This window comes from Gobio gobio (assembly GCF_949357685.1).
Source record: "Gobio gobio genome assembly, chromosome: 6".
Classification (NCBI taxonomy): Eukaryota; Metazoa; Chordata; class Actinopteri; order Cypriniformes; family Gobionidae; genus Gobio; species Gobio gobio.
Genome location: NC_137102.1, coordinates 40121165 through 40141663, shown reverse-complemented (window position 1 = coordinate 40141663; position 20499 = coordinate 40121165). Strand labels below are relative to the sequence as shown.

The following is a 20499-nucleotide window of genomic DNA, read 5'->3' as shown; positions in this document are numbered from 1 at the left end:
TGACTTTTTATATAACCTTTTCCTTTTAACATTGAAGGGCTCACATACTATCCATTTTGGCCTTCATAAACGTAAGTGCTTGTACTTAAACAAATGGAAGAGATGCACTGTGACTCTAAACTCATTTGTCTATTTCGACCCAGACTGATGCTGTCACACCCCAAAACCTCATCATCTGCAGGGAGAAACTGTTACTCATTTACACTAAAATACACATATAATGATGGATGTAAAGACATCATAGAGATTTTTCACTGTGAGAACCTTGTTTCTTTTGAGAACTCTAGCTGCTGTGTTTTGGACTAGCTGGAGTTTATGTAATAAAACTGCAGGGCAAACACCCAGTAGAGCATTACAATAATCTAGTCATTTGACACTGAGAACATATGTTGTAATTTGGAGATATTTTTAAGATGAAAAAAACGTTTATACAAATGTTAGAAATGTGGCTTTGAAATGACAGATTGTTATCAAATAATACACCTGGGTTCCTAACATATGACAGTATTCTAGGTTATTACGTGTGGAGGTTTTCCACGTTTCTTATTGATATTTTGGTAGTGTGACATTCAAGTAATCACCAAACATTTAATTTGGACTGGGGACATGGTACACACAAACACAGTACACACACGCAAAACAATGTACACAGTGTACACCCCAACCATCACAAAGTTGCACATACAGTGGTCTACATACAAAACAACAGAAGAATTTACTGTACAGTTACAGTAAAAAAAAAAAAAAGATTTAACTATGCTGCATCCTCTCTTCGGTTTCTCACCTGTTGCCCTTTGATGCTAAAGCTCTGTTTGCTAATTGTAAAACTGCGTGACAGGTGTTTGCCCATGTGAAGAGTCAGTGTGCATATTTGAATGGCAGTGTGTTCCTTGTGAAAACAAGATATTTTCTGCATGAAAATTGTGCCAAAAGCAGAGAATTGTGTGTAGTGTTTTGAAAAAAGTGTGTTTTAGAACTGCAATTTGAGTGTAAAGCAGGAACTGTGCTTGTAGTTTAGCAGAATTGGTTCAGGGGGTTGGTGAATGAGTTACATGTTGTGGTCATTGTGTCTCAAGTACCAGAATTTGTGTGTAAACAATTGAGAAAAACTGTAATTCGTGTGTGTGCGTGTGTGTCTGGGCTTTCCTGTATCTATGTGGTGGGGTGTAATGACACAGAGATCATTAATTGTTTATGTGATGAAACACATAACCTGTCAAGTTATTGTGCTCCATATTTCATCCATGATTTCAACCGTGGGGAGCCCTTATTGAGTGAAAACGATTTCTGTCAGAGCATTCTGTAATTCCGTATATGCTTCAGTGCAGTGGTCATCACAATGCACCTTATACGTAACAGTTGGATTTAGAATAGGTCATAATTGTCAGCGTGTGTCTAATAGACCTACTGTTTAACCAATATTATCTTGAAGTCCCAGTTTCCTGATTCCATGTGATTACAACATATGTAAAGTGCAGCTTTTCGGTGAGCAGTACAAGTCTCCTGTGAAACATATGCCAACACACACAGCTATTCTTATTGCTCTTCAGCCAAGCAGAGAATGAGTACAAGCTTTCTGCGGCTGTCAGGGAAGAACTTATCTTACAGGTTATGAAGCAGGGGGTTCTGCAAAGATAATACAAACATCTCCCACTCTTCCCCCATTCTGCACACCAAGGGCCCGTTCTTCGTACCTCGCTTAATACATCTAAGATGATTTGACAGATCCCAGATCTTTTAATCGGGATAACTGATCTCTGGCTAATTTGGTTCTTCAAAAAAATATGCGGATTGGATTAAAATATCTGGATTAAATTATCTAAGATCACTGCACGTTCTTTTTTTCCCTGAAGAGGGCAGATGCATCGATACTCGAAACCATGATCAGCAATGCAGCAATTGGCTGGCGTCAAGACAGCAACGTAATGACATCATATAATTAAAAAGCCACCTGGCAAAAAACTTGACAAATTACACAAAAAAACCCCACGAATTTCTGAACCTTTATAAGGAAACAGCCAAACGACCAAACCAACATAAAAGTTATAATAGATAAATGATAAATGTTTTTTTTTTTTTTTTAACATGATTACCAATTATTTATATTCACGATTTTATACAGTATTTGTACACCCTTTACATTTTTATTTCAATGTTGTAATTTAATTTTTAATTCAATTTGAAGCAGATTTGTAACGTGACAGTATTTAAGTGTCTTATGGGTCAAGATCAAATTATCCTCTCTTGCGCTGCATCAAGCCACTCCCATAATATCCGTGATCACTTAATGCACGGCTCAGATTAACTGTACAACATGTGTGTAAACCAATAAAAACAAAATTATATAAAGTAATTATTCCATCACAAATAAATCGCTCAATCAAGTGGCTGTGTCTATAGTATTATACACAACATTATACATTCTCATATACATATACAATATAACATTTTTATATTATTATTTAAAATTATTACTATTGCCCCTGGTTCAGTAATGCACTCTTGTAATAAAGTAGCAGTGGCTGGGACAGATTTTAAGTATCACCTCAAGATGCAATCTAATCCTGTTTACATGAAATAAGCCTTCTCCCGAGCAGTTTTAAGCTTACGGACCTGTTACTATGACAGCAAGTCCAGGATGAGCGTCGAAGAACCAAACAATCCAAGATCATGCCAAATCGTCAACAATCAAATCCAGCTAACTGAGTTAGCGAGGTACGAAGAACGGGCCCCAAGACCCAACAACAGACAACACTCTTTGAATTGTCTAGTTATTCTCAGTCACACTGATGAACAATACAGAGATGTAGTGGCCATTTACACAACACAGTTTTCAACAAGCCGTACCAAGCCGTACCAAGCAGGTGAAAAGCGCCATTAAATAACAATTGGCATTTGGGGGCCTGAAATTGCAAAAAAAATTTAACGGGTTTTAAAGTGCACGTTTTCGAAAACAATACCATTATCGTCTCAAGTGAATTGTTGATGTCATGCGCATGTGTATTATGAGTTCAGTCTACAATGTTGTCAACTTCAAGCAGTTAGCCCAAGACAAATGGGTCTGATGACGGCACATCCCGACATACAGTAGTTACGCCATAAACTAAAGACAATGTATAATTGGTCAGAAAGCCCTTTAGGAGTTGGTCAACCAGCAGAGTCAAAAAAAAGGTGACCTGAAGAAATCGGGGGGCTATTAATCTACCGTCATGGAGAAACAAGCCATCTAGTCTAGCCTCACTTTTGCCACAAAGCGGTAGTCTACAGCCATAGTCTTTGCCCCCTTCAGACTTCAATCTACACTTTATCTATTCATCAGCTAACAGATCATCTTTGTTGGTTTCCCAAGACATCACTCGAGACTCAACTAGACCTCTAATAATTGAGCGAACTTGGGAAACTCCTTTCATCCTTTAATGCCATACAAGGGACTCCCCATTCAAAGACACAACCCAAGAAAAGCAAGAAATACCTCCAGATTCTAGCTGAACTGGGGTCCTTTCTTCGTACCTCGCTTAATACATCTGAGATGATTTGACAGATCCCAGATCTTCTAATCGTGATAACTGATCTCTGGCTAATTTGGTTCTTCAAACAAATTTACGGATTGGATTAAAATATCTAGTTTATATTGTCTGAGACTACTATGCGTTACTGTGTTCCCTGAAGAGGGAGGTATTGATACTCGAAACTACAATCAGCAATGCAGCGATTGGCTGGCGGTAAATTTGACTAATTAAAAAACAACCCCCCCCCCACACACACACACACACACACACAATTTCTGGACCTTATAAGGAAACAACCAAAAACAACATTAAAGTTTTAATAGAAAAATTAAATTTGCATTTTTTTTACATGATTCCCAATTATTTATATTCACAATTGTATAGTATTTGAACAATCTTTACATTTTTATTCATTTAATTTTTTATTACATTTTAAGCAGATTTGTTACGTGGCAGCATTAAAGCTGATGTACATAACATAGACTTAAAATTATATAATGAGAATGTAGCGACAACATGAATCCGTGTTTTTGTCTTACCCTGAATCCTTATGGTACACTTATAAAAAGTGTTTATATTGGGATTATTTCAGACCGGACTGGTAGGAACCACTGCGGAGGATCACAGTCCCTGCGTGACTCGCCATGGACATAAACAGAGAGAAGTAGCTCTAGCTGCAATGTTCTTCTGCAAGATGCATGCAGTTCTGTTTATTAACCGCTAGAGCGCAAACAATTACAGACTGCAGCTTTAATTAAAGTTTCTTAAGGGTTAAGATCAAATTATCTGCTTCTCCTGCACTGTATTAAGCCACTCCCATAATATCCGTCAAATTGAGTCTTAGATTAACTGTACAGAATGTGTGTAAGACTAAATAAAATTATAAAATTATTATTCCATCTCAAATAAATCTCTCAATCAAGTGGCTGTTTCTATAATAGCAACATTTTAATACTATTTTCAAATACATTTTTATATTATTATTATTATTATTTAAAATTATTATTTCCCCTGGTTCAGTAATGAACTCTTGTAATAAAGTATCAGTGGCTGGGACAGATTTTAAGGATCACCTCAAGATGCAATCTAGCCCTGTTTAAATGAAATAAGCTGCTCCCGAACTAGTTTACGTTCATGGACCTGTTGCTATGACAGCAAGTCCAGGATGAGCTTCGAAGAACCAAACAATCCAAGACCATGCCAAATCGTCAACAATCAAATCCAGCTAACTGAGTTAGCGACGTATGAAGAATGGACCCCTGGTGCATTAAAAAAATTTCATAGCCTCGATGAAAAGTCAATGCAAATTTTAAAGGTCCAATGGCATGGATTTTTAATTTAATTTTATAATGTATTCTAAGGTGTACTTATATTGTTAGTATGATTTTTACATCATAAAATGTCAGAGACGGATGTCACTTCTCATCAGTTCTCTCAGCACGTCTCAGTTCAGTGAACTGTTGTAGTTACTAGCATATACTTCAGGTTATTAGTTTATTTCTAGTTGGAGGGACAGTCACTCATGTCAGAAAGTAAATGATGGATCAGCGCTGACTCGAGACGCGAACCGTTTAGAATGATTCAGTCCGATTTGGTGAACTGGTTCTACCGGTTCACTAAAAATAACCGGTTCACTAAAAATAAAAATCAATACGACGGAGCGATTGCTAACAAAGTTATATTGTAACTACTGAGTTGTGAGAGTGCTGTCAGCGCAAATTTATTTTGTTTGTATCTGAGAGTTCTGAATAAACCAGTCACTCCGAGTCCCAGTCACGCCGAGGCCGTCTTCCTCCTTATTCTACCAACTTTGTAACACATGTAATGTACCATTATAGCTGTCAAGATGAACGAGTTACGAGTAAGTGTTGATTATAGCATTATTTTTAGATATTTTCCTATCATATGAAAAGCGTCAGTGACGTGCATTGAGTACACAGCTCAAACAAAGACAACAGGGCAGTAATCGAAAGTAATCCAGTTTATTGTGGGGATAGCTGGCTAGCCTAGCCCGTATACGCTCACGCTTACCCCCCTGTCTGCTTAATCTCGCGCCGTGTATGGTGCCTCCGCTGTGGGCGAGATGCAGTACTGGGGGTCAGTGAGGTTGAAGGCCGACCGGTCAGTGCAGCCCGAGCTTCGGCGTGCATGAGGTTTATCTCTAAAGATGTGGCTCTGCCGATGTTGAGCAGAAACTCACGACTGTATGCACATTTTAGAACAGATAGACGCGATGAGGACGTACAAAAACACTGACTCACAACACGAAAACACCGTTCTGTGTCGGGAGAGAGAGAAACCGCAGCGTGTGCACGAATAATAAAGTTCTGTGTGAACTTGAATAATTAGCTACACATCAGAAATCACTGATCACAGATCAGAAGGAACTGAAAAAAGATTTCTGTTTTCATTTGTACATCCAAACACTGAGAAACTGCCAGCATTCACTAGTTCACAAGCCATGATCTCTCGAGGACAAACAAATATGGCGCTCGCATGGGCGTGCCAAATTCTCTGGGCAGAGGAAAGGGAGGTAACTGTTCCTGTTATGACGTCATAACAGGAAAATTCAAGATCAGCTCGCCTGAGCTGTCATTTTCTCAAAGGCAGAGAAAGACAGCCAGAACTCGGTTAACACCGATCAAAATTTCTAGCCACTTGGGGACATTCAGGCTAGGGGAACTCATATTAATGTTGAAAAACCTCATAAAATGAAAATTTCATGCCATGGGACCTTTAAATTAATGGTTTATGGTCAGGTCTATGAAATTGGTTCAAGAGGGAGCTGCAGAGCAAGCCAAAGACTCTGATGTGTGTGCATACTTTCAAGAGATTTTGAGCATGTTAAGGGCCCTAAAAGCCTTCAAAACCTCGAACAAAAACAATAATAATCCTTAGGAAAACAACAGGGTCCTGTGCACTTTCAGTGTTTGGGCACGAAAAAGCTGAAACAGGAAGTAACTTCTTCATTGAAAATGGATAGAAAAGCTGACTTATTCTCTATTAAAATGTAATAATGAGATGCAGTATATCAACAGGATGTTGAAAAATCTAATTAAGTTCACAAGTGCAGCTTGGAAAAAAGATTTGAATTTTCCATGAAATAACAAAAAAAGAAGTCAAATAACCACAGCAAAGCAAGAAAATGTAGGCATGGGTTTCCAGAGATATGCAAATTAACTCCTTGGAAGTAAATCCTTCTGTGCCTTTACATATGAAATGCTCAAAAACTTAAATGGAAGCAACATATCAAATAGTTAAACTCTAAACTGGAAGGTTTACCTAAGACAGACACAACCGCTCTTGAAGTAGAACTATAATGAGTCGATGCCATTGAGCTGTAATACATTGTGTGTGTATTCAGCAATTTCTTGAGTTAGGACATTTTCTTCAAAGAAGTTCTTGACTTCCAATTTACTTTAACTTGAATTTGAACTTATGACTGCTGAACAATGAAATTTTTAACCTTTTTGGACTTTAAGAACAACACTGACTTTTGAATTCCTTTTATTCTCTGCAGGAATTGCTTACAGAGAGTGCTTGGACAATGGTACATGGGCACTGAAAAGTAACTACTCCAACTGTGAGCCCATTTTAGAGGAAAAGGTGGGTACATGTATTATAAGCCTGAACTGTACTCTACTGAACTCTTCTGTTTTGGCTTTAGTGATGCCCCCAGGATTGTTTATAACATTTCATTAAAGAAAAAAATAGCTGCAAGCAGCAATGATCGATCATCACTTGTTTCCCCTGGGAGGAGTAAGTTCACAGCATGCATTTTTGAGCACTATGGGATTGTCAGAGGGGGACTGAGGGAGGGGGATGTCTTCCCTGTAAAGCACAGCGTTGAGATTAACTGCAATGACAACAAGCTCAGTCCGATGATACTGTGATATACCTATACCGCCCCAGACACCTCCAAATCGATCCTGCACCAGAGTATAGGCCTCGGCATAACGCTCATTCTTTCAGCAACAAAAGCAAGTCTGACCATCACCCCTAGCGAGATAAAAACTGTGACTCATCAGCAGCACTTTTCACCAGTCCCGTCTTGTCCAGCCAATTGTGCCTCCATTGTTGCCGGTGATGGCCTTACAACAGGCCTACAAGCCCTCAGTCCAGCCTGGGGGGATTGTGCATTCCTACTGTAACTTGGGCAGTTGCTTTTGCCATCCTGTACCTATGCCACATATACATATCCTGTGCAGATGTTGTTACTGCAAGGAAAATCAGCTGTCCTTTCTCTCTCCCTGTAGCACTGTCTTAGGTGTCTCACAGTACGGACATTGCAATTTGTTGCCCTGGCTACAATTGCAGTCCATATGCCTCCATCCAGCTTGTTTAACGCTTGTTCAAGACCCTTGGCTTTTTTCTTTTGGTGTTTTTCAGAGTTAGTAGAAACGTCTCTTTAGTGTCTTAGGTTTTTATAACTGTAAACTTAATTGCCTACCATCTGTAAGCTGTTAGTGTCTTAATGATTGTTCCACAGATGCATGTTTATTTTGATATTGCAAAGTTATCTTTTATATACGGTAGCGTTAAAAGGGATTTTTTTTTTGTTGAGTTCAAAAATATATGTTTGCCTGACAGTGGGCAGATCAGAGAATATCTGTCTCCAGTCAGCAAACAAGATATGCCTTTTTGTCTGCTGCAGACCTTTCAGAACAGGACCCGGAAGGGGCTGAACAATAGGGAAACCTTTTTCAAAATGGGAGAATATAAGTCAATATGAGGTGCCTATGGAAGCTTGTATCCACCACAGAATTAAAAAAAATTAAAAGGTAATTGCGACTTTAATTTCACAATTCTTTTTTTCTCTAAATTCTGATTTTATATCATGCAATTCTGACTTTTTATATCATGCAATTCTGACTTTATATATCGCAGTTCTGAGATAAAAAAGTCAGAATTGGGAGATGTAAACTCACAATTGGGAGATAAAAAGTCGCAATTATCTTTTAACATGTTTTATTCTGTGGCGGCAACAAGCTTTTATGCATATTTGACATACGAAACTATAAGCATTTACATGGTTTTGGATGCTGTGTAAATAGATAAATAAATGCTGTGATAGACTGGTATAATTGATGTTTAGAACTACTACCTGTTCACTCCTTATCACTTACTAATGCATCCGTCAACTTCTCACTTCACTTCACATGACTGAAAATTCTGCAAAAGATTAATTAGAGAAAAAGAGAAAATATTCATTAGAATAATTTAGAATGGTTTCTGCAATTTTGCAACCTCTGTCAAGGACTCATGAGTTTCAAGTCTTTTGGAAGCTTCCAGAAAATACCAAGAAAGGACAAAATGGTCATTGAGTAATAACTATTGATTTCTGCTAAAATTGCAATCATTCATCATATTATATCATATCATATGCTAGGAAGAGACTGAGTTACTTTTTCAATCATGGCAGAGATAATAATGAATTTGTTTTCCACAGAGGAAGTACCACATGCATTACAAGATAGCCCTCATCATAAACTACTTTGGTCACTGTATATCTGTTGGAGCTCTCGTTATTGCCTTCATTCTCTTTTTGTGCTTGAGGTAAGTGTGTCAGTGATTTTCCAGTACTTGTGAGTAAAGTCTTGTGCTAAGGCCTTGTTCAAAGTTAAGAAATGTAAAACAAAAAAAGGAGATATGTTTTGATATGTTTTCAAATTAAGGCTTAGAAGTAGAGATAATAAATATTGCATATAAACTTAAGGGCTATTTCGGCCATTATTTGATATAATTATTTTTTGTGGAACACTCAAAGATCATTTTTGAAGAAGGCAATGGTAATTTTTCTTTTTTCATTTATTGTTCATTAAATGCTAAAGAATGGGAATTTTTACTTTTATTTTATATTCAAATTGACATAAAAGCATATAAAAGTATGCTTCTTTTCAAGTCTTCTGATGTCATATGATAGCTTTGTATGAAAAAGAGACAAAAGTCATTACACAGTGTCATGGATTGTCTGTCTTTCCTTGTGCTCTTGTTGTGTAGTATGTTAGTTTGTATTTTGCCCTTTTCAGGGATGTCCTTACCATATTGCATAGAATCAAAAATGTAACTGTAGTATTAGCTAAGATCATGGTATTCACAGGTAAAACCATGCTCCTCGTTACCAGGATTATATGGTTCCCTAATTAATAATAATAATAATAATAATAATAATAATAATAATAATAATAATAATAAATGTAATTTATCCATGTAGAAACTACATACAAGTGACTTATTGTCATGGTGTGTTTGGGTTTTGTTCATGTTTATGCTTCCTGTTTGTCATGTGATCATGTCATGTGATTCCATTGTGCACTCAGGGTGCGAGCACACTCTACTAGACCCGCGCTGCGTGGCATGAGCACCTGGTGCAATCAATGCATGCTAATGTGCATTGGCTCGTTTAGTTACACCCGAAATAGATTGGCTCTCGCGAGCGAGATTCCTATTCGTCAGTACTCCGATTGGGTGTTTACGTTCCCTCCTTCAGGGAACGAGGGTTACATATGTAACCGAGAATTGTCAATTGTCTTGATTGTTCACAGGTGTGTCTTGTTTAGTCATTAGTCTTTGTGTATTTAAGCCCTCATGTTTGCCATGTGTCCTGGTCAAGTATTGTTCCCTGTAGCCCGCTGATGGTGAGTGTCTGTCATAGTCAAGTCTGTTCATGTTTCAAGTCAAGTCTGTTCATGTTTCAAGTCAAGTCTGTTCATGTTTCAAGTCATCATTGCATTCTGTTTATCACCTTGTTTAAATAAACTGCACTTGGGTTCATCACTTCAACTTGCCTCCAGTGGAAATCTGTTACAGAATTCTCGACCATCTACAATGAATCCAGCAGTTGCCCTTCTTTGTTTACGCCAGGGGAATCGTCCCCTGGAGGATTATGTCCAGGACTTCCTCGAACTTTGTCACCTGGTTGACTTCAATGATGTGGCCCTCAAGGACCTTTTTAGACATGGTTTAAACCATCCCTTGTGCTCTCAGCTGCCTGGGGGAAAAATTCACTTGACTCTGGCCCAGGACATTGACAATGCCCTTCTGCTGAGTGGCTCTTCATTTACTGTGGGTGGTGCGGAATCCCACAGCATCCTCCACACCAGAGTGTCTCCATGCCCCCACTGCCAAGCCTGATTTCGTTCACGTCATGCCTGCCCTGCCACAGCCTGTCCACGTCCAGTGTCCAGTGGTGTCTCCTGTCCACGTCCAGAGCCAAGCGGCGTCTCCTGTCCACGTCCAAAGCCAAGCGACGCCTCCTGTCCACGTCCATAGACAAGCAACGTCTCCAGCCTGTGACCAGAGTCCAGAGAGGTTTCCAGCCCGTGACCAGAGTCCAGAGAGGGCTCCAGCCAGTGACCAGAGTCTAGAGACGGCTCCAGACCCTGAGCAGCGTCCAGAGGCTGCTCCAGGCCATGACCCTATAGCTTTGCCCAAGAAAATGTTTTGGGGGGGGGGCAGTGGGTACCTTGCAGGCCACGCCTCTGTGACCTCCTGAACTGTCTGTACCGCCATGGCCCCCTAAACTGCCCGAGCTGCCATGGCTTTCTGAACTGCCTGAGCCTCCATGGCTCCCTGAAATTCTCCACTGCCCATGTCCACCCAGGCTCCACTACCCACGTCCGTCCACGCTCCACTACCCATGTCCACCCACGCTCCACGGCCCAGGTCCACCCATGCCTGGCCCGCCATCCCTCCCCCAAGACCGTCCTCCTAGACTGTTGTTTGTTTAGTGTGCTTTTGTTGGGCATCGGGAGCCGCCCATAGAGGGGGGATCTGTCACGGTGTGTTTGGGTTTTGTTCATGTTTATGCTTCCTGTTTGTCATGTGATCATGTCATGTGATTCCATTGTGCCCTCATGTGATCATGTCATGTTCTTCCCTAGTCTCTTGTGTCATGTTGTTATTGGTTAATTTAGTCATGTGGGTTCTTAGTTCTTGATTGTTCACAGGTGTGTCTTGTTTAGTCATTAGTCTTTGTGTATTTAAGCCCTCATGTTTGCCATGTGTCCTGGTCGAGTATTGTTCCCTGTAGCCCACTGATGGTGCGTGTCTGTCACGGTTTAAGTCAAGTCTGTTCATGTTTCAAGTCAAGTCTTTTCATTTTTCAAGTCATCATTGGATTCTGGTTATCACCTTGTTTAAATAAACTGCACTTGGGTTCATCACTTCAACTTGCCTCCAATGGAAATATGTTACACTTATTATAAGTGACATTTATAATAATAGTAACATTTATAATAAATGCATTTCTGCCACAATACCATATTTGCACAGTGTCGGTAAAACTACAATGTAAATTACTTTAAGGCTGAAGCAGGATTGAAAAAATTGTAATTACCAGTCTGTATGCCACGTTGTTTTCCAGTTTAACTTGTCAATGCAGTTTACATGGCGGTGGCTGTTTTCAGCTAACTTAACCTAACCTGTAGGTTACCATGTTTCCATATCATATGAGTGTCTTAAACAGAATGCTGTGTTGAATTTGTATTGATCAAACGTTCTTTGCTGTTCTTCATTTGATAGAGCGGCAGAAGCGCGTAGCAAGTTAATCAGTGCTGTACAGATGAGACTGATCCCGCTCTGCTTTCACGCTGCTGTTGGCGGATTACATGGTTAAATCTGGTGGCACCATTTCATTACACTTTTGAAGTATTTGCCTTTTGGAGTTTCCCATGCGCTCCAATAACAAAACAGTGAGGGGAGGTCTAGCTACTCGATCGGCCCACCGGGAATGTCCCAGTTCTCCCCATCGCTAGTACATGCCTTGTCTCATGTTTCACAGTTTAGTCAAGTCATATCATTGTCTAGTTTTGGTTTTGATTTTTATCTCCTCTGAAATTAGCTGCATTTGGGTGCCACTTGACTCACCTACAGTGGACTTCACTTAACAGAAAGCTTGAACCTATGATAAAACCAGCAGTTTGGCTCTTGCAGCTCTCTCGGGGAGATTGCTTTCTGGACAGTTATGTTGAGGATTTCCTTTAGCTCTGTAATTTTTACAGACTTTAATGATGCTGCTCTCAAGGACTGTTTTTTTTAATCATGGAAGTAATGAGAAATTTCACTCAGAGAAGGCTGGTGAGGGAGTAAATTGTTCTCTGGTCCAATACATTGACTATGCTGTCTTGCTGGGTAGATCACCATTCACTGTTGGAGAAGTGGTAGAAAGTCATCCTAGAACCACACCAAAGTCTCCTCACATCACATCACACCAGAATCTACTCCTGCCTTAGGGGTTAGAGTCTCAGCACTCACTAATCTGGCGGTCCCTTGTCCAGTGGTCCCAGCGCTCCAGATCTGGCAGTCCCTAGTCCGGTGGTCCCAGTGCTCCAGATCCGATAGCCCCTAGTCCGGTGGTCCCAGCGTTCCAGATCTGGCAGTCCCTAGTCCGGAGGTCCCAGCGCTCCAGATCCGGTGGTAACTAGTCCTGTGATCCCAGCGCTCCAGATCCGGCGGTCCAAAGTTTAATGGTCCGGCGGCACCTAGACCAGTGGTCTCAGCACTTCCTAGCCCGGTGGTCCCAAGCCCAGTGGTTCTGGAGGTCATTCCACTGTCCATGGTGCTCCCAGTGATGTCCATTGCTCTCTTGTGTGTTTGCATAGCACACAATTCTCCTGAGGTGACAGCATCTGCTACAAATCACTCAGAGATGTCTACTTGCTCTGTTATAACCACAGAGGCCTCCATGAACTTTCTGTGCTCCATGTCATGGCCACGGTCATCCACACTTGAAATGACTGATGTAGCAGAGACTTAATGGCAGCAGAAGACTAAGGCAAGATTTCAATTGGAAGGAGGCTCTGCAAAAGCAGTACCACTAGAGTGCTGGACTATGCGCTGGATTTGCCATGGGACTGAAGGAGTGACTGAAAAAGAGAGAGGCACAAGGAAATTATCTATGGCCAGGGAGGGAACCTCCAAGACTGCAAGACTAGAGTGTTTGTGTGAGCTGAGTATTAGTTTTAAGTATTATCCTTAAAGAGTGAGTAGCGTGGATGCAGGTGTGTAAGATTAAAAGTCTGGGGAGATTGAACAAGTCATGGCAGGAGGTGGAGAGCCTGAGAGCGTGACAATTAATTATGGAAAGATGAATTCCAAACTGTGTTATGATTCATTATGAATGCATTTGCAATATCTTTGCAATGCATTCAATTAAATGTGTGTAATTCCTGCACCACTGAGAATCACTAAACAGCATAACAAAATATCCCCTAACCGAATGCCATTGGTTGAGCCAGTGCTACTGGTAAAGATTCTCAAACAAACAGCAATATTTTGATAGCACCACAGAGTCAGAGAGTTGTGTAAAATAAGCATATGAATCACTTGAAGAACTGAAGAAATTAAACATGTAATCTTTAAATATGCAGACCTCAATTGAACGTGTTACTGAACATTACATTAAACATGCTCAGAATACATAATTCGATATGATTGTTGTCACTGATTGTGTCTCTAGCTCCTCTTTGCTCTTTGTTTCATATTCATGCTTATGTATTTCCATAATCAGCTTATGCAATGCTAAAACTGTGTCACAGTGTAATTGCTGAAAATTTTGTTTTATTTATCTTTTTTTGAATTCAAGGAGCATCCGATGCCTTCGCAACATAATCCACTGGAACTTAATTACGACTTTCATTCTGAGGAATTTAATGTGGTTTTTGCTTCAACTGATTGACCAAGACATTTATGAGATGAATGAGGTATGAAACACTTTTAAACTTACTTATCAGCCTATTAATATGTAAACAGATCAGCAAGTTTCTAATATTTACATTTATGATGTTGGCAGATGATTCCTCACCGATATTGTTTTCAAGTTGCAATATAGCACCTTGCAAAACACTCTTATAAAATATTTGAGGAAGCTGGGGTATGATGTTGTTTTATCCTAGAATAAGATTAATGTTAGCATCAAGTCTACAAAAGGTTTGCAGTTGTAAAAACATCCAAAGAGTTCACCTCAATTAACACCCTTTCTCTTTCTCTCTGTAGCCCTGGTGCCGTCTCATAACAACAATCTATAATTACTTTGTGGTGACCAATTTTTTCTGGATGTTTGTGGAGGGCTGCTATCTTCACACAGCTATTGTGATGACATATTCCACAGACAAGCTTCGTAAATGGGTCTTCCTCTTCATTGGATGGTGTGAGTTGATTTCTCTACAGAAGTGTACTCATTTTGAAAGGCCTAATCATGTGCCGATTCATCTAGGGTAGCTTGATATTATAATATTGACGATATATGGTTATTACCTACCACTCAAACATTGAATTGAAGTATCATATAGATTCTGCAAAACGGGAACCAATAGACTAGGCTACTATAATGACGCTAGCTTGTAAACGTGAGCATCGCGATCATTTGGCTTTTGAAAAAAATAAAAACCCATGAAATTATATTCATATGACACGCTGAAACATATGCCACTGTACCTGGGATGAAGACATTTCACACGCGACTCAAGCAGAACACCTGCATGTGAACTCCTGCAGTGTTCAGGGCTATCATGGTTGTCATGTCAACAAATGCACGTGCGATGCATCCACTGATGTAGAATGACAGTTTACGACAGTATTAGAGGACAATACTGTTTCCCAACTGTAGGGGGACCCCGAGAGCAAAAACTACCTAGTGCTGCTTTAAAGTTTTGTTAAAATTTAAAATGACAGAAATGTTTTTTTGGTGAAAACATAATATGGATTCGACTCATTCGTTTTTTGATGAGGTGGGGTAGTTCACTATAGGCCCCTGTAGTGTGGCCATATGCTTTTGTCCTTAATGGCATTTTTTTCTTTACATTACTTTTACTTTTATACTTTAAGTAGTTTTGAAACCAGTACTTTTACACTTTTACTTGAGTAAAAAGCTTAAGTTGATACTTCAACTCCTACAGAAGTCTTTTTAAACCCTAGTATCTATACCTCTACCTGAGTAATGAATGTGAATACTTTTGACATCTCTGGTAATTAGCTCCTGAGCAACGCAATAAAGCTGCAGATAACACTAAATTGACTCTGTATATAGATATGCTGTGATAGGCATCGTATTCCTATAGATAGGAGTTTGATTCATTCTTTGTGACATAGATTCAACAAGGTGCCGGAAACATTCCTCAGAGATTCTGGTCCATATTGCTATGATAGCATCATGCAGTTTTGATTTGTCGACTGCACATCCATGATGCGAATCTCCCGTTCCAGCGCATCCCAAAGCTGCTCTGTTGGATTGAGATCTGGTGACTGTGGAGGCCAATATGAGTTTAGTGAACTCATCATTATGTTCAAGAAGCCGGTTTGAGATGATTTGAGCTTTGTGATATGACACGTTATCCTGCTGGAAGAAAAATGGGTACATTGTGCTCATAAAGGCATGGACATGGTCAGCAACAATACTCAGGTCAGGCTGCCATGTGATTTGCTGATTAGATATTTGCTTTAACAGGCAGTTGAACAGGTGTACCTAATAAAGTGGCCAGTGAGTGTATATGATCCCACTATTTATGAGGTGTTTTTTTTTTAATAAATATCTGCATTTAATTCATTTCTATGATTGCATCAATAATTAATGTTGACATTCTCTTATCCTTTAACCCACGCTTAATCTAACCGATACCAACAAACCTGCCCCTAACCTTGCCTGTTTTGCAATTCAGTATGAACACAATAAGTACATTGTACTTATTTTTATAGTAGTCATAATAGTTCACCCAAAAATGAAAATTATCCCATAATTTACTCACTCTCAAGCCATCAGAGCTTTATACATCTTCCAAGCTTTATAATGGCAGTGAATGGCAGCCCAAAATTTAAAGCCGAAAAAAATGTATCCATTCATCATAAAAGTAATCCCCCGGGGGTTAATAAAGGCCTTCTGAAGCAAATCGATGGGTTTTTGTAAGAAAAATATCCATATTTTATATATTATAAAGTGAAATGTCTAGCTTCCGGCGGACCATCCAAATCTAAGGATGTGAAAATGCCAACGTTATTGTACGCCTGCTAGAGGGCTGTCGTCAACTCGAAATCTGATTGGCTGATTAAATCTGATGTATTATCTGATACACAGTTTCATTATTTTAAGCTAGAGGCCCTGCACTATTGATTCTGAAGGCCTCAAGGCAGATCTCTTTGACCCTGGCAACACATGATGACTTAAATATGATTGGATAAAAGCTCTAACATAAACAAACACTACTGGAAGTAGGGATGAAACGGTATGGAAATTTAACATCACGATTATAGTGACCCAAATTATCACGGTTATCAATATTATCACGGTTTTGTTCAAACGAAATGAAAGTGTTCAAAAAGAACAGATGCACACACTTAAAACATTTCAACAAGTTTTATATTTGAAATTCAACAAACAACAAATAACTAAAGCAGCTCTAAGCACTTTTTTTAAGCTAGATTCTGTGGGATTTCCTTCCTTAATGGCCGTCATCAATAGCAACGCATAACACATAAATAATAATAATTTGTCGTAAATATAATCTCTAATATTATCACTGTAAATATATTCCCAAGCAATATTCTCATCAGTGTTCTATCAGACACATTTAAATCTAGCATATTTTGTGTTAGAGCCCAAACAGTATCCTAGTGAAATAATGCATATCCATATTTCCATATGATTTGACAGTTTATTTTATTAAATATCAAAATGTGTGCATCATACCTGACACCTAGATGAACACTTTACAGTCAGTTTTATGACTGTCATTCTCTTCAAATGCTATTGAAGTTTGAAACGTGTATAACGTTACCAATGTTGTATGTAACTTTACAGACGGTCCCTAAATTCGCCTGCGTTATGCCAGTCATATCAGATGCGCTGTGGTTCTGCTGTGTTTTTTTTAAACAATTTTCGCTGCTGAAATAGAACAAAAACAGTCATCCACTGTATGATGAGTGAATCTCCTGCGTACAGCACACGTTTATCTCTGCTTTGAGTGCAGATTTCCGCCGTGAGAGCGGCGCGCGCTCTGAACAAAACTCCGCTAATCTGAACGGAGTTCAGAGATATTGCATTCATAAACTCAATAGAAGCACGTGTAAGTGCTTATAATGCGCAACGCGATTATAACAGATGGCTTTTGAGAAGACTATTATAAGTTCAACAGCCAGAGTGGCTAGTGTGCAGCCGAAATAACGTTACACTCGCAAATGGCGGTTGTTAATGTCAAACCCTGATTATTATTCCTTAAATGTCACCCTAGTCTTGTCTGAATTTGTTCGTTCGCTTCACGTTATTATTTCCCAGACGTAGGTTTGGTATTGAGGTCAAAGTCCACTTGCCTTGCGTTCGTAGTTTTGAAGTGTTTTCCCTATTACAGCGACTTTCTTCTGGCATGTTTGCAGACAGGGTGACCATCTTAGATTAAGTTTCCCTCAGGACTTTTATAAAAGCCAAAATATGACCACGCCTCAGATTGGGTCCTTTTAGAAGGCAGAACAATCCCCCGAGTGCTGTCACTGCTTTCTGCCATTTCTCCTCATTCAGAAAACAGCGGTGCGCCAGACTGACGCTAACTGGACAAGATTTACCGCGAGTTTTCACAACCGTGATAATCACACGCGGTTTTAATGATAATAAAATTTTATACGATATTACTAACCGTCACTAAATTTTATCGTGGTTTATCGTGAAACCGGTAATCGTTTCATCCCTAACTGGAAGCAACACAACCAAGAGAAAATCTATTAAATTAAGAGAAAAGACTATTGGGAATAATTGGTTACACTTTATTTCGATAGTCCACTTTAAACATTCTACTAACTATAAGTAACTTTGCAACTACATGTCAACTAACTGTCATTAGAGTATTAGTTGACTGTCAGTAGACTGGTAGGTTATGGTTAGGTGTTAGGGTTCGGGTTAGTAGAATAAGTTGAATTGTAGTTGCCAAGTTACTTATAGTCAGTAGAATGTCTGTTGGGGGACCAACAAAATAAAGTTTTAGTAAATATTAATCAGACAGTCAACAAATACTTTAATGACAGTTAGTTGACATGTAGTTGCAAAGTTACTTATAGTTAGTAGAATGTCTAAAGTGGACTATCAAAATAAAGTGTTACCGAATAATTTAACACACATTCATGGAAAAATATATACAAATTTAAGTCAGTGATTCTGATTATTTTAGGCCAGCAGAGAAGGCCTTTCTGGCCCCACCACTGCATTTTAGTAATTACTATTAACTAACAAGAAACGGATTAATGAATTATAATTATTGCACTCAGTTGAGTGTTGTAGTTCTATAGTTCTATAGAACTACTATATACAGATTCATAATTAACATGAATAATGCATGATGTATAATTAATTCTAAAGTGAAGGTAATGGTAACCAACTTGTAATGACTCGAGTGTTACTACATCCTTTTAAAGGAATTACTAATTATTTGGATCAGTATTCTAAAGGGAAAAACATTATAACGCTGTAGTAATTACTGAAATCATTGTAAGCTTTTGAGGTTTTTGTAAGGTTTTGTAATAGTAACACCTAAGTAATTACTAGTGGGTTACTGTGATCTTTAGAATACTGATCAAAATAACTAGTAATTCCTATAGAAGTATGTACTAACACTTGAGTCACTACTATCCAAAACCTTACAAAAACGTCAAACGTTTACAATGATTTCATTAGTGTTATTGTGCTATTCACTTTAGAATACTGATCCAAATAATTAGTAGTTCCTTCTGAAGGATTTAGGAACACTTGAGTCATTAATAGTGGGTTACCATTTTCTTTACTTTAGAATTAATTATACATTATGCATTGTTAGCATTTATTATAAACCTGCATACTAGTAGTTCCTAGTAGTACTCTGTGAGGTATGAAAAAAATAAGGAACTTATCAAAGAGGCCCTTTCAAAGGTCAAACCCAACATTTTCACATTTTAGGCTGGGGATATCACATAGTGCCCTGAGCCTTGGAAAGTAGATCTGCTCTAATTGGAATCTCTCAAGGACGGTCCTCCAGGAGACAGAGATCAGATCCGAGAATCAAATGTGGGGCTGATAAGACAGACAGAATGCCCACTGTTTTCTCAGCAGAAAGGTGGCAGAATTAAAGGTGGCAGAAAGGTGGGACACGTACAGTGAACCCAAAATTTATTCAGACACCTTCAACATTTTCTCACATTATCACAGTTTCTTCACTATAGTTTAGAAAATGGTAATAAAATATGACAAGAACTGTGTCAGAACAAATTCATCTTGATTATGTCAGATAACTTTGATAGAAAGGTATGTAATGGATTACAATCAACCAATCAGCTATCAGCTGTTAAATTTAAGTACACAATTAGATAATAGCAATTTAGGTCAACCAATAACCAAGCAATGCTCAATTTTGTTCAGTCTGTTATGTAAAAGGTCGCATTAGCAATTAAAGAAAAAAACATTTAAGCAACACATGGTCAGGTCAAAGTGTCTGAATAATTTTGGTCCCAAATTTTCATCAAATTTACTGGTAGTCCACTGTATGAGGAATGTTTGGGTATAATATGTCAGTTTACTTTATTTTGCTATCCTCACTTACATAAATTAACTTTAGTGTCCTGCACCCACTAGTTAAAAAAAAATATATCTGGTGTCTGAATAATTTTTGCTCTGAGAATGTATTCATAGTGATAAAGGAGACAGAGAGAACCAAAAGGGGCAGTTGGTTGTTTCACTCGAGGCGAACATACTGTATATACCTCTGCTCTGCCAAAGCTAAAATCAGAGCACAGATTGGAGATAGGCATCACTGGACGGAGCACAGTCTAGAAGACATACAGATGATCTGCTGTTACCCTGAACTCGTAAACATATATCTCATACGGAAAGGCACGGATAATGGTTTCTAAACGAATAACGAATAATTCTGCAGAATAATAGAAAAAAAAATATTCTCCTGACACAAAATGTAAAATCTTGTCTGTGAAAAAAGCCAGATATAGGCCAAACTTTTTCTTTTATAATATGTATGTAATGGCA

The 20499-nt window shown here is 38.8% G+C and overlaps 1 protein-coding gene across 1 annotated transcript in view; it reads left to right on the top strand.

The window, feature by feature from the left end:
• LOC307127420 (corticotropin-releasing factor receptor 2) overlaps positions 1 to 20499 on the top strand; it is a 151758-nt gene that overhangs the window by 47058 nt on the left and 84201 nt on the right. The window contains exons 3-6 of the mRNA XM_079818635.1: positions 7030 to 7115; positions 8959 to 9065; positions 14095 to 14212; positions 14505 to 14658. Of these exons, the coding sequence (XP_079674761.1) occupies positions 7030 to 7115; positions 8959 to 9065; positions 14095 to 14212; positions 14505 to 14658 (465 nt within the window). The remainder of the gene's footprint in view (positions 1 to 7029; positions 7116 to 8958; positions 9066 to 14094; positions 14213 to 14504; positions 14659 to 20499) is intronic.